The sequence below is a fragment of the Salmo salar genome, chromosome 01 (assembly GCF_965601325.2).
Source record: "Salmo salar chromosome 01, fSalSal1, whole genome shotgun sequence".
NCBI lineage: Eukaryota > Metazoa > Chordata > Actinopteri > Salmoniformes > Salmonidae > Salmo > Salmo salar.
The window spans coordinates 82847077-82863034 of record NC_138291.1 but is presented as its reverse complement, the minus strand read 5'-3'; the positions used below and the strand labels follow the sequence as shown (position 1 = coordinate 82863034).

The 15958-nt window shown below is 44.4% G+C and overlaps 1 protein-coding gene across 1 annotated transcript in view; it reads left to right on the top strand.

The window, feature by feature from the left end:
• rab40b (RAB40B, member RAS oncogene family) overlaps window positions 1–15094 on the top strand; it is a 49117-nt gene extending 34023 nt beyond the window's left edge. Inside the window, exons 3-6 of the mRNA XM_014213128.3 lie at window positions 1499–1559; window positions 10447–10524; window positions 11110–11332; window positions 11490–15094. Of these exons, the coding sequence (XP_014068603.1) occupies window positions 1499–1559; window positions 10447–10524; window positions 11110–11332; window positions 11490–11797 (670 nt within the window). The 3' untranslated portion in view covers window positions 11798–15094. The remainder of the gene's footprint in view (window positions 1–1498; window positions 1560–10446; window positions 10525–11109; window positions 11333–11489) is intronic.
• Window positions 15095–15958: the final 864 nt, after the last annotated feature.

The window sequence follows — 15958 nt, the reverse complement described above, 5'->3', positions numbered from 1 at the left end:
AACAATCAACTTGACAGAGCTTGAAGAATAAAAAAATGATAATGGTCAAATGTTGCACAATCGAGGTGCGCAAAGCTCTTAGAGACTTACCCAGAAAGGCACACAGCTGCAATCTCTGCCAATCTAACATGTATTGACTCAGGGGTGTGAATCCTAATGTAAATGAGATATTTCTGTATTTCATTTTCAATACATTTGCCGAAATATCTATAAACATGTTTTTACTTTGTTATTATGGGGTATTGTGTGTAGATGGGTGAAATATATATTTTTGTAACACAACAACATGTGGAATAAGTCAGGGGGTGTGAATACTTTCTGAAGGCGCTGTACACACACATGCACAGATGCACACTAATCCACATCACACACACACACACTCCGTGGTTCCCATCGTGTGTCCTTTGCCCTTCTCTTCTTTACTCCTAACCCTTACCATGAGAGTGCTACTTTTATTTCTAAAAGGTTTTGCTTTTAGTCAAGTCAATATTAAATTATTAATCTGGAAACTTTTTTTGATGTCTAAAAGGATGAGACGCGTTATTACTTTAACAGGAGGGCTGTTAGTAATGCTCTCTATCCTCCTCACCATGGCTACACGCTAATCACAGCTAGCAAGTGTGGCATTGGGGGAAGGGGAACATTGGTAAAATGCTAGCGTGGCATGCTGGAACATTGGTAAATTATAGAGTGGCTAACATATTAACAAAGAGATAACAAGCGTTAGCGTGCAGAATTGGCCAGTGGTGAAAATTGTGAACTTGGCAAGGATATCCAATCTGCAGGTGGAGTAGGCCTACGGATACACACAAGAAGATGATTGCAAATCTGCAGCTTGTGAGAAGAAAGGAGAATATGAGTATCTAAACAACGTATGGTTATTCTCCTATTACTATTATTAATATATTGACATTTCTATCCTCTATAAAACTAAAGCTTCTCCCTTCATAGTAGGCTAGTGTGTAAAATATGGTATGTGGTGTCAGTATATGAAATCATATCAAGAAACAAGTGTTCAAAGTTTTATATGTGCATGACTCTCATCGGCGTGTGTATGTGTGTGCGTGTGCGCGTGCGAACCCAAACACTGCTGTGCCATCCAGGTCTGGAGAATGCAATCTGGAAACATGTTATTGTTCTAGCTCTGTACTCTTACCCAATTGCATTCTCTTAAATGCAGGCTTAATCTTAGTGTTTTTGTGTTTATTACACCACAGTAACTTTTGAATATATGTAGTTAATCCTCTCTTTGTAAGGGATGTATGAATTGTCTGAATTTCACAGCCAAATATACTATACATTTGAGAAGTTATTAGTGTTGCTAAACATAGATAATTGGTGATTGTCTGACAAATGATAGCAATAGATGCCTTGCCTTTATAAGGTCATTAGAATAGGGGTGGAATGTTGTTGGAATACTGTGTGTTTTGATTGACATATGGTTGACATTCTGACCCCTTAAAATACCTTAACCCCTGACCTCTGTGTGTTGTTTCAGGGACACCTCTGGCCAGGGGCGCTTCTGCACCATCTTCCGCTCTTACTCCAGAGGAGCGCAGGTATGTGTGTTCGTGTGTGTGATTGAGTTAGATTCTTTTTTCAGTACACTGTTTGATAATGGGTCAGTCCACACACATTATTGTTTCACAATTACAAAACAAATAACATGTTTACAGCAGGGGAATGTTTCTCTTGGCTGCTGCTGCACACCGCATAGTAAACCCTAATGTATAAAACCTTACATGGTTCTGCGGAAACCTCACTCAAAAAACTGATTTCATCTCTGAGGAAAGGAATAGACTTGAGAATTTCAACATAAAGAACACAGTAGCCTATTTGAGAATGTTTTAGAATCAGCACATACAACCTGTAAATACTATGCTGTAGACCTACACATGCACAAGTCTTACTGGCTGTGCTAATATTATAGAGGAGGTGCATGCAAGTTATTTGTACATGTTTTCACATCCAGCTGTATATCAACACCATCACTACTGACCCCGGCACCCTTTCCTGTGGAAACAGTACAGTATGGGTGGATGGGGGTGCTCCTATCTAAACAGGGACAGTGGATGGGCTTGTGCACTGTTCAAAAGCAAAACGTTACTGGTACATCAATGTTAGTGGATCCAGTATGTAGGAAATCTATTTAGTTCAACCACAATGGAGCCGGAAGAAATGGCAGCAGTTTTACGGGGGCCCAACCAATGGTGCTATTATGTAGGGTTTTTTTCGTGATATTTGTAACTTATTTTGTACATAATGTTTCTGCCACCGTATCTTACAGCAAAAAAAGTGCTTCTGGATATCAGGACAGCGATCATTCACCTCGGATTAGACTACGATTTTTTCAACAACAAGCAAGACTCACATGTTATTCTCCAAACACCCGGCAGGGCCGACATCCCAGTTATTCGCAAGAGGAAGTGACGCAGGTACAGAGGACGAAGAGCCGGATGCCTCATCAGGACCCGCAGAAGGCGAGTAGGAAAGCTGCCGTCACCGTCAATATTACTCGCCAACGTGCAATCATTGGACAATAAATTAGACGAGGTACGATCACAAATAACCTACCAACAGGACATAAAAAACTGTAATATCCTATGTTTCACGGAATCGTGGCTGAATGACGACATGGATATTCAACTAGCGGGATATACACTGCACCGGCAGGATAGAACAGCACACTCCGGTAAGACGAGGGGGGGCGGTCTGTGCATATTTGTAAACAACAGCTGGTGCACGAAATCTAAGGAAGTCTCTAGATTTTGCTCGCCTGAAGTAGAGTATATTGTGATAAATTGCAGGCCACACTACTTGCCTAGAGAGTTCTCAGCTATAATTTTCGTGGCTGTTTATTTACCACCACAAACTGATGCTGGCACTAAGACCGCACTCAGTCAGCTGTATAAGGAAATAAGCAAACAGGAAACCACTCACCCAGAGACGGCGCTCCTAGTGGCCGGAGACTTTAATGCAGGGAAACTTAAATCAGTTCTACCAAATCTCTATCAACATGTTAAATGTGCAACCAGAGGGAAAAAAATTCTAGATCACCTTTACTCCACACACAGAGACGCATACAAAGCTCACCCTCACCCTCCATTTGGTAAATCTGACCACAATTCTATCCTCCTGATTCCTGCTTACAAGAAAAAATTAAAGCAGGAAGCACCAGTGACTCGGTCTATAAAAAAGTGGTGAAGCAGATGCTAAACTACAGGACTGTTTTGCTATCACAGACTGGAACATGTTCTGGGATTCTTCCGATGACATTGAGGAATACACCACATTAGTCACTGGCTTTATCAATAAGTGCATCGAGGACGTCGTCCACACAGTGACTGTACGGACAACCCCAAACAAAAGCCATGGATTACAGCCAACATTCTCACTGAGCTAAAGGGTAGAGCTGCCGCTTTCAAGGTGCGGGACTCTAACCCGGAAGCTTACAAGAAATCCCGCTATGCCCTGCGACGAACCATCAAACAGGCAAAGCGTCAATACAGGGCTAAGATTCAAACCTACTACACCGGCTCCGACCCTCGTCGGATGTGGCAGGGCTTGCAAACTATTACAGACTACAAAGGGAAGCACAGCCGCGAGCTGCCCAGTGACACGAGCCTACCAGACGAGCTAAATCCCTTCTATGCTCGCTTCGAGGCAAGCAACACTGAGGCAAACATGAGAGCATCAGCTGTTCCGGACGATTGTGTGTTCTCCGTAGCCGACGTGAGTAAGACCTTTAAACAGGTCAACATACACAAGGCTGCGGGGCCAGACGGATTACCAGGACGTGTGCTCCGGGCATGTGCTGACCAACTGGCAGGTGTCTTCACTGAACATTTTCAACATGTCCCTGATTGAGTCTGTAATACCAACATGTTTCAAGTAGACCACCATAATCCCTGTGCCCAAGAACACAAAGGCAACCTGCCTAAATGACTACAGACCTGTAGCACTCACGTCTGTAGTCATGAAGTGCTTTGAAGGGCTCACATCAACACCATTATCCCAGAAACCCTAGACCCACTCCAATTTGCATACCGCCCAAACAAATCCACAGATGATGCAATCTCTATTGCACTCCACACTGCCCTTTCCCACTTGGACAAAAGGAACACCTATGTGAGAATGCTATTCATTGACTACAGCTCAGCGTTCAACACCATAGTACCCTCAACGCTCATCACTAAGCTAAGGAACCTGGGACTAAACACCTCCCTCTGCAACTGAATCCTGGACTTCCTGATGCCCCCCCCCCCCCCCCAGGTGGTGAGGGTAGGTAGCAAAACATCTGCCACACTGATCCTCAACACTGGAGCTCCCCAGGGGTGCGTGCTCAATCCCCTCCTGTACTCCCTGTTCACCCACGACTACATGGCCAGGCACGACTCCAACACCATCATTAAGTTTGCAGATGACACAACAGTGGTAGGCCTGATCACCGACAACGACGAGACAGCCTATAGGGAGGAGGTCAGAGACCTGGCCGGGTGGTGCCAGAATAACAACCTATCCCTCAACGTAACCAAGACTAAGGAGATGATTGTGGACTACAGGAAAAGGAGGACCGAGCACATCCCCATTCTCATCGACGGGGTTGTAGTGGAGCAGGTTGAGAGCTTCAAGTTCCTTGGTGTCCACATCAACAACAAACTACAATGGTCCAAACACACCAAGACAGTCGTGAAGAGGGCACGACAAAGTCTATTCCCCCTCAGGAAACTAAAAAGATTTGGCATGGGTCCTGAGATCCTCAAAAGGTTCTACAGCTGCAACATTGAGAGCATCCTGACCGGTTGCATCACTGCCTGGTACGGCAATTGCTCGGCCTCCGAACGCAAGGCACTTCAGAGGGTAGTGCATACGGCCCAGTACATCGCTGGGGCAAAGCTGCCTGCCATCCAGGACCTCTACACCAGGCGGTGTCAGAGGAAGGCCCTAAAAATTGTCAAAGACCCCAGCCACCCCAGTCATAGACTGTTTTCTCTACTACCGCATGGCAAGCGGTACTGGAGTGCCAAGTCTAGGACAGAAAGGCTTCTCAACAGTTTTTACCCCCAAGTCATAAGATTCCTGTACAAGTATTTGCATTGTGTACCCCCCCCAACCCCTCTTTTACGCTGCTGCTACTTTCTGTTTATCTTATATGCATAGTCACTTTAACTATACATTCATGTACATACTACCTCAATTGGCCCGACCAACCAGTGCTCCCGCACATTGGCTAACCAGGCTATCTGCATTGTGTCCCACCACCCACAAACCCCTCTTTTTACGCTACTGCTACTCTCTGTTCATGATATATGCATAGTCACTTTAACCATTCCTACATGTACATACCTCAATAAGCCTGACTAACCGGTGTCTGTATATAGCCTTGCTTCTGTTATTTTCAAATGTCATTTTACTGTTGTTTTATTTCTTTACTGACCTACACACACACACACACACACACACACACACACACACACACACACACACACACACACACACACACACACACACACACATACCTTTTTTTGCACTATTGGTTAGAGCCTGTAAGTAAGCATTTCACTGTAAGGTCTACACCCGTTGTAATCGGCGCACGTGACAAATAAACTTTGATTTGATTAGATTTTTTCCCGATACGGTGCGACTGAACCCTGCTTGCTTTACCGAATCCCAAACCACGGCTGATCAGCTACTGAGAATTCTCACCTACTAGGCAATGAATAAAAATGACTTGGTGAATAAAGTTATTATTTTTATGATTGTTACTCATCGGCCCATTACTGAGCGCAGACTGGGTGCGACCATGGTGACAATGACACCCCCACCATAGCGAGGCAGCAGGCTGTGCTTCTTGAACACTGTGTCCAGTTCAACTGTGCGTGTGTGTGCGCCGTGTGTATGCATGTGTGCAGTCAGGTCAGGATAAAACATCTCCTCATTGGTTTTTAGGAGCATATACCTGTCACGGTTGTTGTAAGAAACGGACCCAGGTGCAGCGTGTGTTGAGTTCCACATATTTAATTAAAGTGAAACTTCTTCAACAAAACAAATAACAAGCTACAAAACGTGACTACGTGGTGTAACAAGCACACAACCAAACAATATCCCACAAACACAAGTGGGAGAAATGGATACCTAAATATGATCCCCAATTAGAGGCAACGATTACCAGCTGCCTCTAATTGGGAACCATACAAAACACCAACATAGAAATATTGAACTAGAACACCCCCTAGTCACGCCCTGACCTACTACACCATAGAGAACCAAGGGCTCTCTATGGTCAGGGCGTGACAGTACCCCGCCCCCCCAAAGGTGCGGACTCCGGCCGCAAAACCTGAAACCAAATGGGGAGGGTAGGGGGGGTGACTAGTGTCGGTGGCGGCTCCGGTACGGGTCGCCGCCCAGGCCCCGGATCCGGCCATGGCGTCGGGCTGAACGCCGTGCCTGGACTGGGCATCGGCGCAGAGGAAGGCTCTGGCCTTGGAGCGGTACTGAGTGCTGTGCCTGGACTGGGCACCGGCGCAGAGGAAGGCTCCTGCCATGGAGCGGGACTGGACACCGTGCCTGGAGTGGGCACCGGCGCAGAGGAAGGCTCCTGCCATGGAGCGGGACTGGACACCGTGCCTGGAGTGGGCACCGGCGCAGATGAAGACTCCGGCCTTGGAGCTGGACTGGAAGCCGTGCCTGGACTGGACACCGGCGCAGAGGAAGGCTCCGGCCATGGAGCGGGACTGGACGCCGTGCCTGGACTGGGCACTGGCGCAGAAGAAGACCATGGCACCGGCGCAGGCAGCTCCGGGCTGTGGACCGTCACTGGAAGCTCCGGATTGTTGACCGTCACTGGAAGCTCCGGGCTGTTGACCGTCACTGGAAGCCCCGGGTCGTTGACCGTCACTGGAAGCTCCAGGCCGTTGACCGTCACTGGAAGCTCCGGGCCGTTGACCATCACTGGAAGCTCCGGGCCGTTGACCGTCACTGGAAGCTCCGGGCCATTGACCGTCACTGGAAGCCTAGTGCGTGGAGCCGGTACAGGTGGCACCGGACTGTTGACATGCACTTCAGGGCGAGTGCAAGGAGCTGGCACAGGACGTACCGGACTGGGGAGGTGCACTGGAGGCCTGGTGTGTGGAGCCGGCACAGGTGGCACCGGACTGGTGACACGCACTTCAGGGCGAGAGCGGGGAGCTGGCACAGGACGTACTGGACTGGGGAGGCGCACTGGAGGCCTGCTGCGTGGAGCCGGCACAGGTGGCACCGGACTGGTGACACGCACTTCAGGGTGAGAGCGGGGAGCTGGCACAGGACGTACTGGACTGGGGAGGCGCACTGGAGGCCTGCTGCGTGGAGCCGGCACAGGTGGAGCCGGCACAGGTGGCACCGGACTGGTGACACGCCCTTCAGGGCGAGAGCGGGGAGCTGGCACAGGACGTACTGGACTGGGGAGGCGCACTGTAGGTCTGGTGCTTGGAGCCGGCACAGGTGGCACCGGACTGTTGACACGCACTTCAGGGAGGGTGTGGGGAACTGGCACAGGACTCACCAGACTGCTGACAGGATCTTCAGGTCGAATGTTATGCAGAACTAAGGGCTCTCTATGGTCAGGGCGTGACAATACCCACTTGGTTATTTGAAAGATGAGCTGAGGTCCACACTCCAGTCCAGTTGGTTGTGGTAATGCACCTTAAAGTTGGTTGCCAACCACCATATAAAGTCCAAAGAATAAGAAAAAGCCTGAAAGAGGAGAGATTACTAGATACAAACTCGGTTGACCGTTTTATCTGTGGATTAATTGTCAGAGTAGATGACCTTGTGCATTTCAGGTAAAATAACAACCCAATGTTTATATCCCAGGACAAATTAGCTAGCAACAACAAGCTAACTAGCTTAATTGGCATAAATGTTTAATGCTTTTTGACCTGTCCCCAAATTAATATAATTGGTTCAGAGATTGTTTTGATATTTCAACTTGGGTGTGCTGATCGTTTCTGGTGTGGGTGGACAAAATCAACTTGCGGGCAATGGCGTACGCGGACGCATGCACGGTCTGGTCAACATGTAACAGTTCTATGGAATGCAAACTGATGGAGAGTTAGCTTGAATCCTCAGTGTTAGCAACTGGCGCCACCAGTGACAGTAAAACTTAATAGTAGTTGGCAGTTGGACAGACTACTAATTGCATTTATACAGGAATGTGCTATTCCCATGAGACTTTCTATAGTTTACACTGTACCCAATTAACTGAACAGTCTGCTTCATTGTCTCTGGTCTCAATTCATTTTGAGTAGCCTACTTACTGAAAACAATATCACATATTTTACTGTGCATCTCCACTTAGAATGTGTGTGTGTTTGTGTTTAAAGGCCCACTTTTTTTCAACTGAAAGATGATGCCCAGAGCTTACCCATGATGTTGCACAATTCAAGTCAATAAGTCATACTTTTAGGCAAAGTATGATATATTTGTGGGAAATCCAAAATGGGGACTTTTTTTTCTGTGGCAATGCCGTGCGTTTCCCATATGATATGACATGCTAATACTTTTCAGTCTACGTTCTTTTTCAGGGCTGAGTTTTATTTAATTGTTACCACCCTCCAGCATGGCATTGTTAATAATCAGAAACACCTGCAAAGTAATTTATGTCTGTAATAAACCCTTTTGTGGGGAAAAACTCAATCTGATTTTCTGGGCCAGGCTCCCCAGTGGGTGGGCCTTGCTCCCAATTGGGTGGGCTATGCCACCCGTGGCTGCGCCCCTGCCCAGTATTGTGAGATCCATAGATTAGAGCCTAATGTATTTATCTCAATTGACTGATTTCCTCCTATGAACTGTAATTACCCTTGCCGATGGTTGAAAATATGAAGAGTGTGTTGTGTTGTGTTGTGTTGGATTTTCCCCCAAACATTGTATTCAGGACATAAAGTTAATTTCTTAGCAATTCTTTTGCAGTTTTACTTTAGTGCCTTATTGCAAACAGGATGCGTGTTTTGGAATATGTTCATTCTGTACAGGCTTCCTTATTTTCACTGTCATTTAGGTTAGTATTGTAGAGTAACTACAATGTTATTGATCCATCCTCAGCTTCTTCCTATCACAGCCATTAAACTCAGTGACTGTTTTAAAGTCACCATTGGCTTCGGGGTGAAATCCCTGAGCAGTTTCCTTCCTCTACGGCAACTGAGTTAGGAAGGAGACCTGTATCTTTGTAGTGACTGGGTGTATTGATACACCATCCAAAGTGTAATTAATAACTTCACAATGCTCAATGGGATAGTCAATGTCTGTTTTTTTTTTGGGGGGGGGGGGGGGGGGGGTACGCATCTACCAATAGGTGCCCTTCTTTACAAGGCATTGGGAAAAGTCCCTGGTCTTTCTGGTTGAATCTGTGTTTGAAATTCACTACTCGACCGAGGGGCCTTACAGATAATTGAATGTGTGGGGTACAGAGATGATGTAGACATTCAAAAATCATGTTAAACACTATTATTGCAACTTATTATTTGACTTGTTGAGCACATTTATAGTTGTGAACTTATTTAGGTTTGGCATAACAAAGGGGTTGAATACTTATTGGCTCAGCTTTTCATTCTTAATTAATTTTCCGGCATTTCTTAAAATATAATTCCACTTTTACATTATGGGGTATTGTGTATAGGCGAGTGACACACAATCTCAATGTAATTAATTATAATTTCAGGCTGTAACAAAATGTGGAAAAAGTTAAGGGGTGTGAATACTTTCTGAAGGCACTGTATCATGGTCCAAACACACCAACACTGTTGTGAAAAGGGCACGACAACATCTCTTCCCCTCAGGAGCCTGAAATTGGCATGTGCCCTCAGATCCTCAAAAGGTTCTACAGCTGCATCATTGAGAGTATCTTGACTGGCTGCATCACCGCTTGGTATGGCAACTGCTTGACATCTGACCGCAAGGCACTACAGAGGGTATTGCGCTCCAGCCACCCAATTCACTGACTATTCTCTCTGCTACCGCACGGCAAGTGGTACCGAGGTATCAAGTCTGGAACCAACAGGACCCTGAACAGCTTCTACCCCCAAGCCATACGACTGATAAATAGTTAGTCTGGGTAGCTATTAGGTTAACTATTTAACTATCTGCATTGACCCTTTTTGCACTAACTTTGACTCATCACATACACTGCTGCTACTGTTTACTATCTGTCACTTTATTCCTAGTTATATTTTCCTCAATTACCTCATACCACTGCACATCCACTCAGTTACCCCTTGTCTATAGCCAAGTTATCATTACTCATTGTGTATCGTTATTTTTATTATTACGTGTTTTACTTTTCTATTATTTCTCAATTTTCTTTATCTCTGCATTTTTGGGGAGGGCCGATAAGTAAGTATTTCACTGTTAGTCTACACCTGTTGTTTTATGAAGCATGTGATGAATAACATTTTTGATTTGATCTCTCAGGGTGTGATCTTGGTCTATGACATCACCAACCGATGGTCGTTTGATGGTATTGACAGATGGATTAAGGAGATAGATGAGGTAAGAGACATCGATCAATCGCTCTCTCTCAGAACCCAGAGGAATAGGAGTGATTCAGTGATGTAGACTGCAATTTACCATGTGGCGTCATCCCAAATTGCACCCTATTCCCCAAAGGGCTCTGGTCAAAAGTAGTGCACTATAAAGGGAATAGGGTGCCATTTGGGATGACGCCACATGGTAAATTGCAGTCTACATCACTGAATCACTCCTATTCCTCTATGATGTAAGACACGTTGCTCAATTTCTGCTTGTGATAATGACTAAACTTTCTCCAACCCACATCTCTGGCCTTGGCTCCAAAAGAACTCACACACTCATTAACTAGCCACACACAGAGTTAGACTTTCAAGATAGCCCATGTTATGTGAATAATATTATTCACCTTCAATTAAAAATAAAATATGCTCAACGATTGATTCTTGACATCCTTTTTGCCACCTTGGGACCTTCTATTACCACTCCATTATTTGACTTATTACAGGGAAGAACACTATGTAACACATACGCATACACACACACCCTTATTATGTACTAACAGAATCTGTACCTCACTACTTCCTGTTCCCCTTCCTGTCTACCCAGCATGCACCGGGAGTGCCTAAGATCCTGGTGGGGAACCGGTTACACCTGGCCTACAAACGCCAGGTGACCACAGAGCAGGCCCAGGTGTACGCCGAGAGGTTAGGGGTCACCTTCTTTGAGGTCAGCCCGCTGTGCAACTTTAATATCACAGAGTCCTTCACAGAGCTGGCCAGGATAGTCTTGATGAGGCATGGCATGGAGAGACTCTGGAGGCCTAACAAAGGTGAGGCAGCGTAAACTGAGCCTAGAGCAGCTTCTTCTTACTCTCTCTCTCTCACTGTTTTACACAATGGTGCCCTCTCGTGGTGTAATATTTCTATTTGTGAAATATTAAATATTCTGTCTCTCTCTCACTCCCCCCCACCTTCTCTCTCTCTTAGTTTTGAGTCTTCAGGACCTGTGCTGTCGTTCCATCGTGTCCTGCACCCCTGTCCACCTTGTTGACAAGCTTCCTCTCCCCCTGGCTCTCAAGTCCCACCTCAAGTCTTTCTCCATGGCCAACGGCCTCAATGCCCGCATGATGCACGGACGGTCCTACTCCGTCACCGCCACTGCTGCCAACACCACCCACATTGCCACCAAGAGGACCGGATGCCAGCTGCTGAAAAAGAAAAAACTCTTCCGTCCTCCGCCGCTCAGCCCGGCGGCCGAACAGAGCTGCACTGGCAACAGCTGCAAGATCTCCTAGCAACCAGTTGAAACAGGAAGAGGAAGTCCTTGGGGAAGGATGTTGTCATCACATGAACAGGAAGTTGGTGTTGATCACTAGTGCAGCCAAAGATGGTGGATAAATTAAGATCTCCCACTGAGGCTGTTTACCATTGAAAAAAATTGTCACAGTTCCGGTCTGCTTAAGGGGTGGCTCTCCCATAGGCACCAATGTATTAGCAGCTGGTTCATTGACTGTAAATGAGCGAGTGAGATGTCTTCCTTCCTCTTCCGTCTCTGGTGCAGCCATAGACTTAAATAGACATTGCATCATTATTTCTGTCCCATTATAATTTGGTAGGTGCTTACAAGTGTGTATTAATACACATGTGAATTGGAAATATGCTTTTTTTGCATATCCCAATGCACCCCAAGACACCCTCAGAGAGTAGGGTCATGGCCAGGGTCTGCCATTATCAACAAGAACCCTGGAGCAATTAGGGTTAAGTGCTTTGCTCAAGGGCACATTGACAGATTTTTCACCTTGTCAGCTTATGGATTAGAACTAGCAACCTTTCAGTTACTGGCCCAATGCACTAACCACTAAGCCACCTGCCCATTATGGAATCTGTGAGAGCACGGGCAGTGCCATTTAGGCCATCTCCATTATAAAGTGGTCCATTTTCTTCTTCTACTACTTCTATGAGTTGGCAAACAACTGAAAGCGTGCATACTGCCACTCGAAGTGTGTAGTTTGAACAGGTATAAAGCCAAGGTTAGTGATTTACTGCCACCTGCAGTTATGGAATGTTTGCTCACGAGTATAATTCCTTGGCTGATACCTCCTGGATGAAATGTGATCCTTCCTTAACCCATAGGAAGTCCCACCCAGTTGAATACTTCCAAATGCTGAAAGTCCTCAATGGCGCTGCCCATGCTAAAACAGGCTTTTGGGCACTAGAGTCTTCTATCTATTTCTATGGGTGCAGCTCGTCTAGGGTCACCAAGAGCCAGCTACATGAGCTTCAAGGGAGCGTTCAACAAGAGGTGACCCCTCACAGCCCCCCCCCCCCCCCCAAACCAGGAAGTTTTCACAGGGACTGGATGTTCTAGGCCTCCAGTCGCACAACAGTCTCTCACAGGCACTTACAGGAGCTCCATGGTGGGACAAAGATGGGGAAAGAACATGTCATGCTCAGAGATTTTGGATTAGCGCAATGGGTCACTGCCCTTGGACCCAGAAGGAAGTTTTGATGCCAGATCATATGTGAGCCATATGACTATATTGTGCACAGACTATATTTCAATTACTTTTTAAATTAATTTGGTCATTTGTATTTCACCAGCCTGAACTACAATATAATGTATTTTGTAACAAGATACTTTCGAAACCTGTAATTTGTATTTTCAAAATACAAAATACATTTCTATATCATTTTTTTTATAGTGGTTCACAATTTCGTGGCCTCCTTTCACCCTGCATTGGTATCAGAAGTCTGATGGCAGTATGGTCTGATAAGAGTGTCTCCTAAATAACGAAATGTAAATGTTAAAACTAGTATTATTGGGTGTTATTCTAAGGAGCTCCGTCCCCGAAACGAGGCCAATAATAACAATAATAATAATACTCAGTGTGCTTTGCAATTGTTTATTTTTACATTTACATTTTGGTCATTTAGCATTCAGTGCATTCAACTAAGGTAGATAAACAACCACATATCACATCAATGGTAAAAGTTTATTTTTTGTTACAGTTACTGCGAATGTTGTTGTAGTGAAGGCGTATACGTGCAAATGTATTTTGTATTTTAGTTTGATACATTGGTCTTTAGAGTATCTTGTATTTAGAACAAGAAACATTTTGATGTATATTTTTCCCATCTCTGATTGTGCATAATATGTTTCCAGAAAAACGATGAACATATGTACTGTGTAAAAATATAGTACTAAATAGTACTATTGTGTACAATATTTGTGGATGATCTGTGGTCCTTTTTGCACAGTTTTCTCACCCACTGCAATCAATGAAACAAAGCATTCAAATTAGTTTTAATCCTGTGGTCTAATTTCACAATGAAAGAAACATTACTGGACTGGTCTTATAAATGGTATACTACACACCTCTGCCTTTAAAAAAAATACTGGACAAAGCCTTTTTAAGATCTAGCTACTTGTTTTACACATACTTTTTACAGCAAAATACTATTTCTGCCGAAGTCATCTGGAACTTCAAGTCTGCAATTCTTTGGAGAAACCATTTGTGTAATGAATTTGTATGATATGTACAGTTATGGCAATGTTGTTTGATGCAATGTATTTTTTTCTGTTATTTGGGTTTGTATTCATTTCCAAGTGTACAGTGATAGAGATTATACTATTTCAGATAGTGACACCAACACCAAAGACTTAGTAGACTGAGGACGTTACTGAACGAACAAGTGGTTTTGTACAGTAAATATCACCACACGGATTTACAATAAACTTCACAAACAGGAACTGTCTTCTCTGCTCAGATAATAATAATTAAAATACAAATAATTGATAGCATTTATATTACACTTTTCCACATGCTCAACGCTCTGTAAGGAGGGAAACTCAGCTCATCTCACTTGATCATGTTTTTACCCACATGTCCCTCATGAAAACCTGTAAACAATTGGTGCATTCCATGTCACCCACTAGCTTTACTAGATAGCGCTTTACAAAGAAGGAGGTATGAGTATTTTTACATACTGTATCTAATGAAGACCTTTATGGTCTCATGGCTGTTTGCAAATGAGGTGTGACAGGCTCAGCCATAGAACAAGAACTGTAAATACATTGCTTTTAAAATCGATCAGAAATGCTGAGAAATTGACCCATGGAAAGCTTTCCTGATTATTTTGGTGTTGTCTGTACTCTGGTCTCTTTGGTTATGTGTTGTTCTTCAATGAGAGTGTCAACGAGAGGATCAGCATTCGGTAAGTCCTCATCATAGCAAAGACTCCATAGATCCAGAGTTTCAGAAGACCTTTATTACCGACATACAGCTCTACCTGGACAGAGACCAGCTCAGTAGTGTTAGTGAATGGAACCGATTGGCCCATTTCAACAACCCCTTTAGTTTCATGGGTTACAACTACATAGGTCATCTCTCTCGCTCTCTCTCTTTGATTGAGTGTGTGTACGCATAATAAATGTTATGACAACTTGCTTCGGAAAAATATACGATTTCTAAGTAGCCAATGTCACTAGGCGAGTGGATGGCAGCAATTAGACTTGTTCTTTACGCGCCTCAAACTTGGCAATAGTGGTTACCTTGAATAAATGCATGTTTATCCGTAATGTTGACTAGCAATCTTTTGTATCTTGTTTGACGTTTCTTTCGTTTTCTTGAATTTGTTTGCAATAGTTTGATTGCGGTAAGAACCATGAGCTCTCCCACCCTCCACACCCACACCATATGTTCAAACACCTGCGTGTTTATAGATCACATGATGTGTGTTTACCACCATGTGTCTGCCCCTAGTGGTCTGGAGTGTAATGCCCAAATATTACCATAATATAACATCAACCCAAATTGGCTCCAACACTATATGTGTTTCTGTGAATATATCCAGTACTGTGTGTTATACTGTGTTTATAATGTATACCTCTCTGTATTTATGTGTCGTTTTAAAGGCAGCAGTGGATTTGATCCCTACGCCAGCGAGTCACCAGCTCCTGCCTGACCCTGTACCCATGGCAGCAGGAGGTGGACAGGGTGTATAGTATTCACATCCCTTGACGTTTTCCATATTTTGTTGTGTTACAGCCTGAATTTAACATTTATTACATTTAGATTTTGTGTCACTGGCCTACACACAACACTCCATAATTATGTTTTTAGAAAATTTTACAAATGAATTAAAAATGAAAAGATGAAATGTCTTGAGTTAATAAGTATTCAACCCCTTTGTTATGGCAAGCCTAAATAAGTTCAGGAGTAAATAAATAAGTAACTGCCATACAGCAGTTCTACAACATACTACCAAAATAAAGGAAATACTTGAGTAAATGAGGGATACAAAGAATATTTAAAGTAGATGCTTCTGCACAGGTGTGTTTCCTGAGTTAATTAAGCAATTAACATACCATCATGCTTAGGGTCATGTATAAAAATGCTGGGCATGTCATTATTTTGTCTACTATGGCAATGCCCCAATAGAATGACAATGCTCCC